Source organism: Carcharhinus amblyrhynchos, chromosome 13 (assembly GCF_965287045.1).
Source record: "Carcharhinus amblyrhynchos chromosome 13, sCarAmb.v2.hapA, whole genome shotgun sequence".
Classification (NCBI taxonomy): domain Eukaryota; kingdom Metazoa; phylum Chordata; class Chondrichthyes; order Carcharhiniformes; family Carcharhinidae; genus Carcharhinus; species Carcharhinus amblyrhynchos.
This window is the reverse complement of record NC_137336.1, coordinates 62,420,457-62,435,977: the sequence shown is the minus strand read 5'-3', so window position 1 is coordinate 62,435,977 and position 15,521 is coordinate 62,420,457. Positions and strand designations below refer to the sequence as shown.

The window sequence follows — 15,521 nt, the reverse complement described above, 5'->3', positions numbered from 1 at the left end:
CTCACACACACACACACACACACACACACACACACACACAGACACACACACGCCTCACTCACCCCCTTACACATATGCTTACATTTCTCTTTCTCTCACACACATACAGACTCACATACTCACCTCTCTCACACAGACACACTCTCTCTTTCTCACACATACAGACGCACACACATGTACACATTCACCTCACATGGCTTCATTCACCTCTCATACACACACACACACACATTCATCTCACATACAGACACAGATGGCCACACTCACCTCTCACATAGACACATATTCACCTCACATACACATACTTCCCTCTCACACTCTCACATACACACACTCATCTCTGTCACACTCATACTCTCACTCTTTCTCTCACACACACCCTTCTTCTCACACTAGCACTCTTCTCCCCCTCTCGCATGCAGACACTCACCTCTCTGACACACTCACCTCTCTCACACACATACTTTCACCTCTCTCTCTTATACACACACTCACCTTTCTCTCTCTCTCTCGTTCTCACCTCTCTCTCAAATATGTACCCCTCCCTCTCACAATACGCACACAGACACATTAAACACTCTCCCAGACACTTTCTTCTTTCTCTCTCACACACACACTTACCTCTTTTTCACACTCTTACCTCCCCTTTCTTTCTCCTTCTTCCTCTCTCACATATGCACACCTCTACTCACACACACACACGCACGCACACAAAATTCTCTCTCTCGCACCCATACCCTTCCACTCCCATCCCCTCACTCTCTCACACATACCCTTACCTACCTCTGTCTTTCTCACACATGCCTCTCCCTCTCCTTTTTGCAGTGACCTCTCATTAATAATCTGACCCAGCACTGCTGGTGATCAGAGTTTGAGCGATAAACACCGTCAGAAATGTCAGTGAGCTGACCCTGTTGGGAGATGAGGAAAATTCCACGTAGATTTAATTCAGTCTGTACTGGAATGCTGGGGGTTGTCGGCGGGGGGAGGTGTGAGAGAGAGAGATTGATCACTAACCAATTTATGATTGATCTTAGTGCAAAGTGCAAGGACCTGGGACTTTGAGGTGAAGTCTCTCCACAATGGACGGGTGCCATGGTAGCATGCTCAAAGGTAGATTGACTGAGGCACTTGGAAGTGTCTGGAGCCAGTGAAAATCTACTCCAGCAATAGTTACTCTTGTTGAGAGACAGAAAATGCAGGTTCCTAGTGTAACAGCCAGTCAGAAGATTACAGACCTCGCCAGCATTTAACTAGAGACAACTAATCTCCGACTAAACTTTATGTGAACTGACAGAATGTTCCAGGAGCTTTATCCAGCCAGAATCACAGTGTATTTATCCTAGCTATTTGCATAACTTAGCATCTTATTAGGTTGCTGAAATTCCAACTGGCAATCAGTGAATTAACACAACGAACTACCTGATCTTAATTAGCTAGCTGCGTGTATTAATAATGATGCATGTTGGAGAGTTTGTACATAACACCCTGACATCAGGGAGCTGCTTTGCTTAATTTAACCTCAAGAGGCAACAAGCTGAATAAATCAGAGGTAGATAGTCAGAGAGTAATGTTTTCTACTTTCACCTCTGCCTTTAATTTCTGAAAGAATGCAGCGGAGGAGGGATGGAACGTTGTGCTTTGAGCTGTAAACTAGGACTTGGGAAAGTGATTGGAGTGCTGTAAGATTGTTTCCTGCCTCTCATTCTCCATGACCTTTACTACCCTCCATTTGAAGACCTAATAGGTCCCGCAGCTATGAGAATTTCAATTCAAAACGACAACCACAATTAGTGCTTATGTAAAGGTAAAACTGCTAAAGTCCCATAGGCTGCTCTCCCCTTCAAAGAGCTGGTGGTGATTTAACCTGAGGATCACCACATCTCAGGCGAGGGGCAAGGTTGAGAAGGTGGGGCCTTCAGTCAGTATGTGAAGGTACCCATGCTGCTGGCATCACTCTGCATCACTAACTAGTCATCCAGCCAACTGAGCTAAACCAACCCCTTATATAGTGCCTTCAAGGTGGTGACATAACAAGATTTGGTATTGAGCTACTTAAGGAGATGTTAAGGCAGATGACCAAGAGTTTGCTCAAGAGTTTTAAGAAGTGTCTTAAAAGAGGAAAATGAGGGAGAGAGGCAGAGAGGTATTGGGAGGAGAGTTTAAGGCCAAGGCAACTCAAGGAATTGGATACCAGTGATGAGAAGTGATTCCAACTGGGGATGCACTGGAGGCCTGAATTAGAGGGGCTGGATTATGGGGCAGGAGGAAATTGGAGAGATAAGAGGGTGGGGCAATGGAAGAATTGAAAGATGAGAATTTTTTAATAGTGGTTTTGCTTCAAGGACGTAACATGGATCAGCGAGCACAGTGGTGACAGGTCAATGGGACTTGGTGTGAGTTAGGATAGAGCACAGCAAAGTTCCCGATTGCTGAGGTTAATCTTTCCATTTGCTGCTGCAGTACAAATGTGGAAATCAGTCACTCAATAAATAATGGCTGCAAAATGCAGCTCCATTGCATGCTGCTTTAGCTTCAAAACGGCATTCATAGTGCATGTGCGCACATGTACACACACACACACACACACACACACACACACTCACACACAGTCTCTCACTGGGGAGGGGGTGCACAAGATGCCATGTTGGTGAGGACATAAGCATATGCATTGAGTTTCTGGAAAAACACAGCAAGAAGTCTCACAACACCAGGTTAAAGTCATGCAAGCAGGTCATGGGGATTACAGAGAGTGTGACATGAACTCACGATCCTTGTTGAGGCCATCCTCATGTATGCAGAACTTGGCTATCAGTTTCTGCTCAGCGACTCTGCATTGTCGTGTGTCGTGAAGGCCGCCTTGGAGAATGCTTACCCGAAGATCAGAGGCCGAATGCCCGTGACCACTTAGGGCTTGCAAAATCTCACTTACTGTCCTGGCTGGAGACAAAACACATCTGTGCTAAATGTGCTCTCCACTCACATCGTCTGTACATTTAAGACTTGATTACCTGTAAAGACTCGCATTCCAATCAATATTGTGTAAATTAAGTTTGTATCTTTATTTGCCCCATTTTGTGAACACAACTCCCACTTACCTGATGAAGAAGCAGCACTCCGAAAGCTAGAGGTTTTTGCTACCAAAGAAACCTGTTGGACTTTAACATGGTGTTGTGAGACTTCTGACTGTGTTTACCCCAGTCCAACACCGGCATCTCCACATGATTTCTGGAAGAATACAGTGTAGGAGGATTGTAATCTCCATCAATGTGTATGCTGGTTTGATGCCAGCATCTTCATTTTGGAGCGAAACACACCAGCTAATACCATGTTGAAACACACACGTGCTGAATAGACATTCAGCACAGCGGGAACCCACACCTGCCCCAACCAGCACTATCGATTATCCATTACCTTCGGGTTAGTTGCATATCACCCTCTGCTGTAGCTCATCCTATAAAAGTTCTCGCCTGAATCCTCTCCAGCAGAACTCAGGTGCAGCCGCATTCAGATTTGCCCCCTGCCCTGTCTCAGCCCATTTCTGCTTGGTGTCTCACCATGTGCAGATCCTGCCACTAAGCTATCCTCACAGTTACTTTCTGAGCTGTTGGCACCAAGTGTGAGAATGAGTAATTGCATATCTTCTTCATCACTTTCTTTCTTGGCGGCATGGTGGCACAGTGGTTAGCACTGATGCCTCACAGTGCCAGGGACCTGGGTTCAATTCCCAGCTTGGGTCACTGTCTGTGTGGAGTTTGCACATTCTCCCCGTGTCTGTGTGGGTTTCCTCCGAGTGCTCCAGTTTTCTCCCACACTCCAAAGATGTGTGGGTTAGGTAGATTGGCCATGCTAAATTGCCCCTTAGTGTTGGGGGACTAGCTAGGGTAAATGAATGTGGTTATGTGGATAAGGCCGGGGTGGGATTGTGGTTGGTTCAGCCTTGATGGGTCGAATGGCCTCCTGCACTGTAGAATTCTATGATTCTGCTCTTTCTCTTCCTCCACTGTTCAGTCAGGTTAATGATGTGTGTCTGGAAGGACAAAACTACAAGGAGAGGATTGTGGTGAAGGTAGAATGGAAAACAAGAGGTGCATTAAAGGAGTATTGAGGTGTGAGAAGGAGGATTAACTATGAAGAGACTGATTATTGATGGTTTCAGCCCCATTGCTGGCACAGCTTTAACCATGGACACTCCAACACTGGCTCTTCCTTGTGGACTGGGGGTGGCAGGGTGGTTGATGTTCAAACATGATGGTTTCTACTGCTTGGTTACTCTGACTCCAGTTATGATCCGCCTTGTCCTGCAATAGAGAAGGAAATGTATCAAGTGTGTGCGATTTTATATGCTGGGGTGATGTGGCTGTCACGGTCGGCAATGAGTACAACCAGTGAGATATGGGTATGGGGCTCACAGGATTGTTAAGTGTATGAGGGTGTGAATTTTATGTGTGAGTTGTGATTGAGTGGGATTGTCTAGGTGAGTGATGGGAGTGTAGTGCATTGAGTGGTGTACTAGCTAAAAGTGCAATACGGCATATGAAGGTGTATTCACTGTCCTTAACAACTCATGTGAGATCATTGAACTTTTTATGGCACCATCTCAATTCCTGGCCTAATGCCCAGTGGGTATCTGCTCACATTGCCTTTGCAAAGTTTGTCAGGAGACCCTTGGTGGATTGACCTTGTGGGTTGAGGAAAAGGGAGTCTATGCCTGGCATTTTCCGGTTCAGTGGAAATTCCCCATCCAAAATCAACATATCTTTGGCTGGTCCGCCAAATTTTCCGTTCCCCCCGGCCACAATTCTTGCTGTGGTAGGAGCTGAAAATCCCGGCCAAGCTTGGGCTCTCCAGATTATGTGAATGAACGTGTGTTAAGGAAAGACTGGCCTCAGATTCCTGGGGAATAAGCAGCAGATTATAGCAGTGCAGCATCAGAGAACCTCAAGGTATGCCCTCGTCCCTTGTTGCTGTGTCATTCACTTTTCTTCCTGCTCAAAGTCGCTTGCATAAACTCTGTACCAGCCAGGATACACTTTGTCGTTACAAAGTGCTGGTTATCTTTAACTGGTGCCTGCTTCTCAGGAACTCGAGCCGCCAGTAGAGACGTGCAGCCAGTCAGCAGCACAGACAGTGCTAGCAATACACAGCCAGCATGCAAATCAGCAGGCTGTGAAAAATTGGCTTACTGCCTGCAATGAAAGCAACAAGCGCGGAGTCCATTTGACATTGCAATCCTCATTTGGTGGGGGTGGAGGGGTGCTGTATAATTTAACTGTCTCCCTCCACCCGCCACAAGTTTAAAAATGATTCAATCAGAGCTTCTTCCATAGTTTGATGCGTGAAGATGTTTGTTTGTAACCACCCTGAGCACCAACACTACAGGTTTAATCATCATTCTCATCTGGTGCCATGGAATTAGCGAATTGTACAGTACTGAAAATGGCCATTCATCCCGTCACAAGAGACTGCTCCAATTAGTTGCACTCCAGACCGTAGCACTGTCATTTTTCTCCCTTTTCATATGTAAATACTCCTTTGTTGAACATTACTGTTGTATTGACATTGCAACCGTTTCAGGCAGTGTATTTGAGATCATAACTTGTTGCATTAATCATTTTCTTCTTGCCTTCCCTCTGGTCCTTTTTGCAATTATCTGAATTCTGTGTCCTTTTACTACCCACCTTCCTGCTGGTGAAATTGTTTCACCCTATTCACTTTATCAAATCCATGCTTGATTTTGACTGCCTCCATTAAACCTCCTTATAATCTGGGCTCCCAGGGGCTGTCCCAGATTTTGCTTTTGGGATTCCTGGGATGCCGTCTGTCCCAGAATTCTTTCCTCTTGTGGCGGTTATGGTGGATGCCTGGCCATGCATACTGTGTGGGTGGGGAGTCCAGAGTTGGCACAGTGTGCGTTTGCAGACACTGCCACAAGGAAGCAGAGCCTGGCACAACCTCGGAACACTCTCCTCCCAACTTTGACAGCTTGTGTTTGTGGGGTGCAGGGGTTAGGAGAATCCGCCTCTGTCCGGGGCGGTCGGGGGATGGGTGGAGCAGAGTGTCCAGGTTGGTAATGTTACTTGGGTCTGATCTCGGGTGGACGGGAGTTCACTCTAAAGTCAGATTCACAGCTGGCCCTCTCAGGCTTGAGGGTTTGGGGGTCTGGGTGAAAAGAGATGGAAATGAACCATGCAGAAAAATCTACTGGTATTGGCACAAGACCTCCCAGCTCCCCACTCCCCCCATGCTCCTGCTCCTCGGGTTTTGCCAGAACTACCTGCCATTGCACACCCAGCTGCCCCTCCCCCACCCTCTTCCCAAGCTTTGCTCACTGAGCTTCCCATCGCAGACATGGGGACAATGTACAAGCTCCACACAGACAGTGACCCGCGCCGGGAATTGAACCCAGGTCCCTGGTGTTGTGAGGCAGCAGTGCTAACTACTGTGCCACCTGGCCCCTAATTACCCCCTAAATCATGATGAAGGCAGGTCTTGTGGCACGGTGGATCGTGTCCCTGCCTCTGACCAAGGAGCTCTGGGTTCCAACCCCACCCAGGACTTGATGGCCTAGCAAGGTGCGTCCATAACATGGCAAAGCAGTTTCAGTGTCAACCTGCAAAATCCCTCTAACATGCCACTGGCTGGCGGTAAGAGTTTAAGAGACTCCTGGTTGGCCATGCTCGATGCGGAGTGGTGCCCCTCAAACTATAAGCCTCTAATAACAGGCTAGCGACCTGTTCTGGATGTTCCTAGTTATGGAACTAGACAAAAGTCTGCCTTATTGCTCCACTGGGTGCAGGAAGAGAAATGGAGTGGAACTCGTGCTGAAAAGTCATGTTGAGTTAAAAATGTAACCATAACACTTCAGTTCTGAAGGACATCACTGTATCCTCCTCTAACACCAAAATAATGGGTGAAATCTCTCTCTTTGAATCTTTTTACATTATGGACGTGTCACAGCCTGAACCTATTTCACATCTCAGCTCCTGTTCTCATCCAGCATTTAAATTCCATCTTTCTGCTTGCGGCTGTCAAATTTTAAGCCTGAGCCTCATGCCACCCTGCCATGGCATCCCGCATTATTTCTTCTCTCCCCACCCATTCAATAGTTCCCTGTCCTACGCTGATGGCCCCAGTGCTTCAGTTCATCGTTATTAGTTTTAGAGCCCTTTATTATGAAGTAAGGAATAATCTCGTGGTTTGTGTTTGAACATGTTTGCCATGCATATAGTTTCAACACTCACAGTTAGCCCATGGAGAAATCTCTCTTTGCTCCACTGCACTTCAATTACTTTTTATTGCTTTGATTTGATTCTCAGCAAAATTAGCATGTGAAATTATAACGCATTGTAATTTGGCAGCTCGTTTTCACACAGCAAGCTCCCATGAACAGCATGCGATAATGACCAGATAATCATTTTTTTAGTGATGTTGGATGAGGAATAAATATTGGCCAGGACACAGGGGAGAACTCCCTGCTCTTTTTCAAATAGTTAATGGGATCTTGTACACCTGTGGAGTTTAAGGTCCAGTTCCTTATTTTGTGGGCAATCTTTGCTACCACATCCAAATAGTCCAAAAACAGACTGTTTCTTAACTCACAAAGTGTCTAAATAATGCAAGGAATTCAGGGATGAATATGATTCCATTCTAGAATTTTCTCATTCCTTTCCAACTCACCTACAGACCATTAAACATTGAACTCATTCTCTGCCTGTTTGAATTAATATCAACACAATTTACTCTGAAATATTCCCTGATGATTTTCTTCCGTTCGTTTGGTTCACTTTTGTATCTCCAGAACTGCCACAATCCTAATTCCCACCTTGGACGCCGTGAACCATGGTGACTCTAATGCTTTTTTGGCTCCACAAATTATGACTAGGTCAAAATGTCAAATATCGTGCCTTCGTTACAATTGAGTCACATCTTCCACACCAGCTCGTTCCTTCCCAAACTCCAGCATCTCTTCAAACAGACTTCAGAATCCTTGATTTTTTTTGGATGTCCATGTGGTTTTACCTCACCCAACCACAGTGATATAAACCAGACTCTCCACCTCCAAAGCCATCCTTTTCTTCTCAGGCTACTCCTGGCTCCACCATCAATAACTAGTCTTTTAGTGACTGTACCAGACAGAGATGTTGGGAAGTTGTTCCAGTAAATGCCCTGCCTTGATAACAGCCTTCTTGCTCCACAATCCTCTTTAAAACTCGTTTTCTAATCCACAATGTTTTTCCTTCCATCCAAAAATCTGTTTTGATTTGAATTAATTTGATTTATTATTGTCACATATACTAATATACATTGGAAAGTAAAACAAGTTGACAGAAATAAGTGAAAACATATTTCTGTCAACTCCTCATCTGTTCATTTCATATTTTACTGATGATGGTTAGACATAGAGTCATAGAGGTTTACAGCATGGAAACAGGCCCTTCGGTCCAATTTGTCCATGCAGCCTTTTTTTTAAAACCCCTAAGCTAATCCCAATTGCTTGCATTTGGCCCCATATCCGTCGATACCCATCGTATCCATGTAACTATCTAAATGCATTTTAAAAGATAAAATTGTACCCAACATGTGGACAGATTGTTGGAGTTTAGTTTTGTAATTAGGTTGTTTCTTCCACCCTGTACAGATAGAGCATACCATACATTAAAAAGGAAAGGAGCGTGTGCAGAATGTAGCATTACAGTCATAAGTAGAGTGTCGAGAAATATCAACTTAGTGCGAGGTAGGTCCATTCAAAAGTCTGATGGCAGCAGGGAGCTTCAAGTTTTTAAGTGTCCAGATCAACAACAACCTATCCTGATCCACGCACCCCCCCCGACCCCCCCCCCCAACTCCACCCCTCCTACTCCACCCCCAGCCCCCACCCCCCACTCCCCCACCCCCATGCCAGCACTATAGTTAAGAAAGTCCACCAATACCTCTTCTTTCTCAGAAGACTAAGGAAATTTGGCATGTCAGCTACAACTCTCGCCAACTTTTACAGATGCATCATAGAAAGCATCATTTCTGGTTGTATCACAGCTTGGTATGACTCCTGCTCCGCCCAAGACCACAAGGAATTACAAAAGGTCGTGAATGTAGCCCAATCCATCAAGAAAACCAGCCTCCTATCCATTGACTCTGTCGACACTTCCTGCTGCCTCAGCAAAGCAGCCAGCATAATTAAGGACCCCACACACCCTGAACATTCTCTTCGCCACCTTCTTCCTTTGGGTAAAAGATACAAAAATCTGAGGTCATGTACCAACCAACTCAAGACCACCTTCTTCCCTGCTGCTGTCAGACTTTTGAATGGACTTACTTTGCATTAAGTTGATCTTTCTCTACACCCTAATTATGACTGTAACACTACATTCTGCACCCTTGTTTCCTTCTCTACGAATGGTATGCTGTTGAGTCGGTTGGTATGTGACCTCAGACTTTTGTATATTTTTCCTGATGGAAGAAGGTGGAAAAGACAATGTCCAGAGTGTGTGAGGTTCTTAATTATACTGCTGCTTTTCCAAGGCAACAGGAAATACAGACAGTGTCAATGGATGGGAGGCTGGTTTGCGTGATGGATTGGGCTACATTTGTGTCATTTTGTAGTTCTGCAATTTTGGGCAGAGCAGGAGCCATATCAAACTGTGATACAACCAGAAGAATGTTTCTGATAGTGCATCTTCAAACGTTGGTGAGAGTTGTAGCTGACGTGCCAAATTTCCTTAGTCTACTGAGAAATCAGAGGCATTGGTGGGCTTTCTTAACTATATTGTTGGCATGGGGGTACCAAGACAGGTTGTTGGTGATCTAGACATCTGAAAACTTGAAGCTCACGTTCCTCTATTCTTCCCAGCTATTACCAACTAAAGTACTTAGGCATCTTTCCCCATGTGTGAGGAAAAACCAGAAGTGATAGACTGCTTAGCTTTTTAAGAAAAAACTGAATGCAAACCATTAACCTGCTTTCTGTCTTTGCAGACCTACTTTATGCTATTGTCTACTCCAGCCTTGTGGCTGAACTCTCCCACAAGATTTTAAATCTAGTTAAATTTGTGTGTGCTGTTTAAATAACCACATGTTATTGCTTCCGCCACAGAATTTCTACAAGGATATTAACCGGGAAGAAATGTACATAAGGTATAGTAAATAATAATGTTCAGTCATGACTATGCAATCTGTCTTCTTTACAAGCTTAGCATTGCAGGCTCATATTTCACTGAAAGTAGTGGGATGACACCTGATTCCCATAATCTCTTCACTGGGGTTATATTTGTGGATAAGCAGCAGTATGGAATCTGTGAGCTGTTTTGAAGTTCAAATTTGGAATGCACTAAATAACAGAGATCACACATGAAAGCTGAGACAAAGATAGAAAATAAAAGCAGGAATAGGCCATTCAGCCCTTCAAACCTGCTCCACCATCCATTATAATCAAGGCAGATTGTCAAATTCAATACCCTGATCCCACCTTTGCACACTACTATCCCGCACCCCCCCCCCCCCCCAACACCCCCAACATTAAGATGACTCTTGACTGAACACAGATTACCTCACTAGTGTGCCTTTGCATCTCTAGCCTTTTCCTGAAGACATCAAGACTCAGGGGGCTTGATTTTCAAAACTCACCTGTGGGTTCCCCTGGTCTCACTGCTATGAACAGAGGAACGCCAAATTCCCCATTCTCGCTGGCAATGGGAATGGGGTGTACGAGACCGGAGAATTTCGGCCAGGATCTGAAGACATCTTTGCTCAGCATCTAAAGGCTTGTGGGGTCCAATATTCTCTGCTCTTGGGATTCAAGTCACTATGCATAGAGCATTCAAATAATTCCAAACTATTGCTTATCTGCCACTGTCTGGTCACCATGCCCTCTAACCAGCATCAATCGATTGGCAATGTAACATCAACAACAAGCTCAAACCCCATTGTAATACCAGGAAAAGGTAATTGCAACTCATTGTGGAATTATTTGTTTTCTCCTAGTTGAACCTTAGTCTCACAAACACAAATAACTGCAGCATAACTAGCCCTTCCAAGACTAAGCATAGTCTTATAGATAAAGATACTGTCTGGTCTAATATTTAGTTTACAGACCAAAGAATCTACTTCTTCTTAGGGACAGAAAAAGTGAATAATCCTCTCAATGCTGCTTACTCACCTCTGGAGCTCGATTTGAAATTCTGGTGATGGATTGGGTTGAATTAATCTTTTCTCTGTATGAAATAGGCAGTAAAAAGTCTGACAACTGGTGTTGTCAGACTTTTTACTGTGTTTACCCCAGTCCAACGCCGGCATATCCATATCATGAAATGGGCAGGTCAGTCCTGATCCTGCTCTAGTGGTTTCTGATCTATACCACCAAACTGTCAGGTACAATTGGTAATCTGACACAGGGACGCTGCAGTGAGGCCAGTGGGATAAATGGTGGGAGGGGGAGTATTCCCACAGGTGCAACATTGAGAACTGTTGGGATAGGGTTATGGGCTTGGGGTGGAGGGTTGAGCCACTTTTGTGGTTCAGAGTTGAGGGAGCTTCACTGGAGCCTGGCTGTGTGCCCTGAGCTTGCTTGAGGCTGGGTGCTGTAAAATGAAAAGAAGTTTCATTCAGCACAAACTACATGCAATGTTCTCTACCCCAAGGATATCACTATGTTGCAATGTACATCAGACGCTGGAGCATGAACAGGCACCCACTCAATGATGTGTGGGTTAGGCACATTGATCATTCTAAATTGCCCCTTCATGTTCCTAGATGTGTAGGTTAGGGGGATCAGCGGGGTAACTGCATGGGGTGAGAGCAGGGTGTGGGCCTGGATAAGATGCATTGTCAGAGAGCCAATGCAGGCTTGATGGACTGAATGGCCTCCTTCTGAACTGTATCACATATGGACAATGGTCTCTTAAATGTGTCCCAGACCTGCCAGTGAGCAGGGGCATCTAAAAGATTCACCTTGGAGGGGAAAAATAGAGTTGTTTTTGGATAGTGCCTTTCACAGCCCCAGTCATTATATAATCAGTGCAGAAGGAGGCCATTCGGTCTATCGGGTCTGCACCAATTCTTACCCAGGCTTACCTTGTAACCCTACGTATTTATCGCATTAATCCCCCTAATCTATGTATCTTGGGACACTAAAGGCAAATTTAGCATAGCCAATCACCCTAACGTGCACATCTTTGGATTGCGGGAGGAAAATGGAGCACCCGGAGGAAACCATGCAGTCATGGCAAGAATGTGCAAACTCCACACAAGTCAGTCATCCAAGGCTGGAATCAAACCCTGGCCCCTGGAGCTGTGAGGCAGCAATGCTAACCACCGTGCCACCCCTTTTCTTTCAGGGATAAAGGGTATGTGTAGGGCAGGACACTGGAGAATCCTCCTGCTCTCTTCAAACATGGCATCTTTAGCATCAGCTTGAGAAAGCAGACAGAATCTTGATTAAAAGTCTCATTTGAAAGGTGACACCTCCATAAGTGCAGCACTGCTTCAGCACTGCACTGGACTGTCAGCCAGGATGAAGGACTCAAATCTGAGTAATGGGGTTCAAATCCACGACCTCCAGACTTTAAGCCAACCTATTCTGAAGAGAAAGGAGAACAAAATTGGCAAACGCTGTCCACCTCTGTTAAACTTTTTTGTGGTGACAACTGGCATCAATCCTGGACTCGTTTTCATTATATAGGGACTTGGGTTGATAGAGAGGATGTATATATTTAATGTTGAAAGGGAACGCTGGCCATTTCCTATTCACCAATGTTCACATGCAAATAATTTCTTGCTCAAACCTTCAGTATCTGTGCCCCTATTTCCAAGCAGGTCTTGTTTGTACCTTAAAGTGGTGGGTCGGGGTGATTAAGCTGGCAATCATAGGCTGTTCCATCCCAAATCAAAATTAAACTCCCACATAAGACTGAAACCATGTATATTGTATAACAATAAGATTGCTACACAAAGACAATAATCTAATTCCGGTGCTCAGGTGGAACATATTGGAGTTCTGCTACCATGCTTTCTAATGTAATTGGAGCCTCTCAATTAGATTACTGCTTTGTAATCACTCTTAGGTATTAAACATAAGGAAGTGAAATCTTTTACTAATTTGTCATCTCTTCCTGTCAGTTCCTGTGCTTTATTAGATGTGCTTCCATGCATTTATTTTGTTTCATGAAACTTTTGCTGTCGCCCCGGGCTGCTTGTGCACCAATGGTCTCGAAGCCTGGAGATCTCGAGGGCTCCCCACCCCTACCCTCCTGTCAACCAGCATCTGGGATACACCAGGATTATAGTTTCCAAGGCAAAAAAATGGTGCTGGGTGTGCTTTCTTGTCTTGATCACAATGACCTCTTCTATAACATAGCTGAGGAGTGTTAGGATTCGGAAGCACTGTGATGGCTTTAACAGCCTTGTCTAGGTGTGTACACTTAGAGAAGGTCAATTGGGTGAAATGCTAAGGGCAATAGACAGAGTAACACAGTCAGAATCCACAATTTCAGTGAAGGAGGGGGGAGCCATGAGAAAATCGTTTTTTAAACAATGCACATTAATTCTGACAGTCCTGGCATCCATCTCTCTCACCTTCCATTCATGTAATGTGTCATAAGACTGAGACACGTGCTGAGCCCAACTCAGCTGCATGAAGAATCCCAGTTCTCCGGTTAACTACACACTATGAATCTTCAAATGCCAATCACAATGGTGTCAATCGGGTGATTCTGACATGGCACCCAGGTCAGTTTGTCTTCTAAGTCCCACCGCAGAGATTTGAGCACATAGAATTCATAGAATCACCACAGTGCAGAAGGAGACCATTTGGCCGATTGAGTCTGCACTGATCCTCTGAAAGAGCACTCTATCTAGGCCCACTCTTCCACTCTAACCCCATAACTCTGCACATTGATCAGGGCCGATCCAGCTAATCTGCACATTTTTGGACACTAAGGGACAATTTTACCATGGCCAGTCCACCTTACTTGCACATTTTTGGACCGTGGGAAGAAATAAAGCATGATGTGTGTATGCCGGCGTTGGACTGGCGTAAACACAGTAAAAAGTCTGACAACACCAGGTTTTAGTCCAACCGATTATATTATGCGTTTACTATCAAATAAATCGGTTGGACTAAAACCTGGTATTGTCAGACTTTTTACCAAGAAATAAAGCACCCAGGGGAAACCCATGCAGATACGAATAATGTTCAAACTCCATATAGTCAGTTACCCAAGACCAGAGTTGAACCTGGGTCCCCGGCACTGTGAGGGAGCAGTGCTAATCATTGTATCACCGTGCCACCCAGTTGAGGCCAGTGCTCCAGCGCAATACTTAATTTAGAGATGCCTCACAAATTGCCCCTTAGTGCCAGGGGACCAGGAGGGTAAATATGTGGGGTTACGGAGATAGGACCTGGGTGGGATTGTTGTTGGTGCAGTCTCGATGGGCCAAATGGCCTCCTTCTGCACTGTAGATTCTATGATTTCAAATGAGATACTAAACTATCTGCCGTTTCAGAGGGGTACGAAATGTGCCATGACACTGTTTAAAGAAAAAGAGGAGAGCTCTAGTTCCCCAGTGTTCTGGGCAACATTTCCCCTGAACCAACATCACAAGTATAGATTTTCCAGTCATTATCACATTGCTGATAATGGGAGTTTTCCATGCTTTACTGCATATCTTGAATTTTAACAGTGGCTATACTTCATTGCTGTAAAGTGCTTTGGTTTCGAGAATTTGATAGAAAAAAACAAGTAATGGCTTTCCGAGAATATCAAATATTTGTGGACGTGTCCATGGAAGGAGTTCAATAATGCATACAATTAAACACCAACTGAATAGAAACCCCAATTCTTCACAAAATTGATGAAATGTTGGTAGAAATATAGTAGAAGAGGCAATGTTTGACTAATAATCAGGAAATGCTGGAAATATCCTGGTTTCCCAATTTTTTTAAAGAGTAAGAGCTGATCCTACCATGGGGAGGGGGGCGTGGTTGGGTGCGGGGTGGGTGCGGGGGAAGGGGGAGAGGCAGGGGAGGCTTGGGGGGGGGGTGGGGGAGGCGGGGAAGGGGGAGAGGGGAGGGCGGGGCAGGGCAGGGGAGGGGGGCAAGGGGGGCGGGGGAGGGGTGGGAGGGGGGCAAGGGGGCGGGGGAGGGGAGGGAGGAGGGCGGGGGGGAGGGGGGTTTGGCGGGGGGGGGCAAGGCAGGGGGAGGGGCGTCGGGGAGGCAAGACGGGGGGGGTCGGGGAGGGTGGGGAGGCGGGGGGGGCGGGAGGGCTGGGGGGGCAAGGGGGGGTAGGGGGGAGGGGTTCGGGGGAGGTGGGGGGGGTTGGTGGTGGTGGTAGTAGTCGTGGTAGTGACCTGATTGGCAGACAGCCTCTGTGGGGAGTGACAGAGTTAACATTTCAGGTCAATGGCCTATTGTCAGGATATCAGGAGTTCTGATGAAAGGTTATCGAGCTGAAGTGTAAACTCTTGTTTCTGTCTCCACCGATGCAGCCTAGCAACCTGCTGAGTAATTCCATCATTTTCAGTTTTTA

General features: G+C 45.6%; 1 protein-coding gene across 2 annotated transcripts in view; it reads left to right on the top strand.

Moving 5' to 3' along the window:
• LOC145351949 (dedicator of cytokinesis protein 2-like) overlaps window positions 1-15,521 on the top strand; it is a 595,946-nt gene that overhangs the window by 467,539 nt on the left and 112,886 nt on the right. For both annotated transcript variants that reach the window (XM_080201765.1, XM_080201764.1), the window contains one exon: window positions 10,094-10,134. In XM_080201765.1, the coding sequence (XP_080057891.1) occupies window positions 10,094-10,134 (41 nt within the window). The remainder of the gene's footprint in view (window positions 1-10,093; window positions 10,135-15,521) is intronic.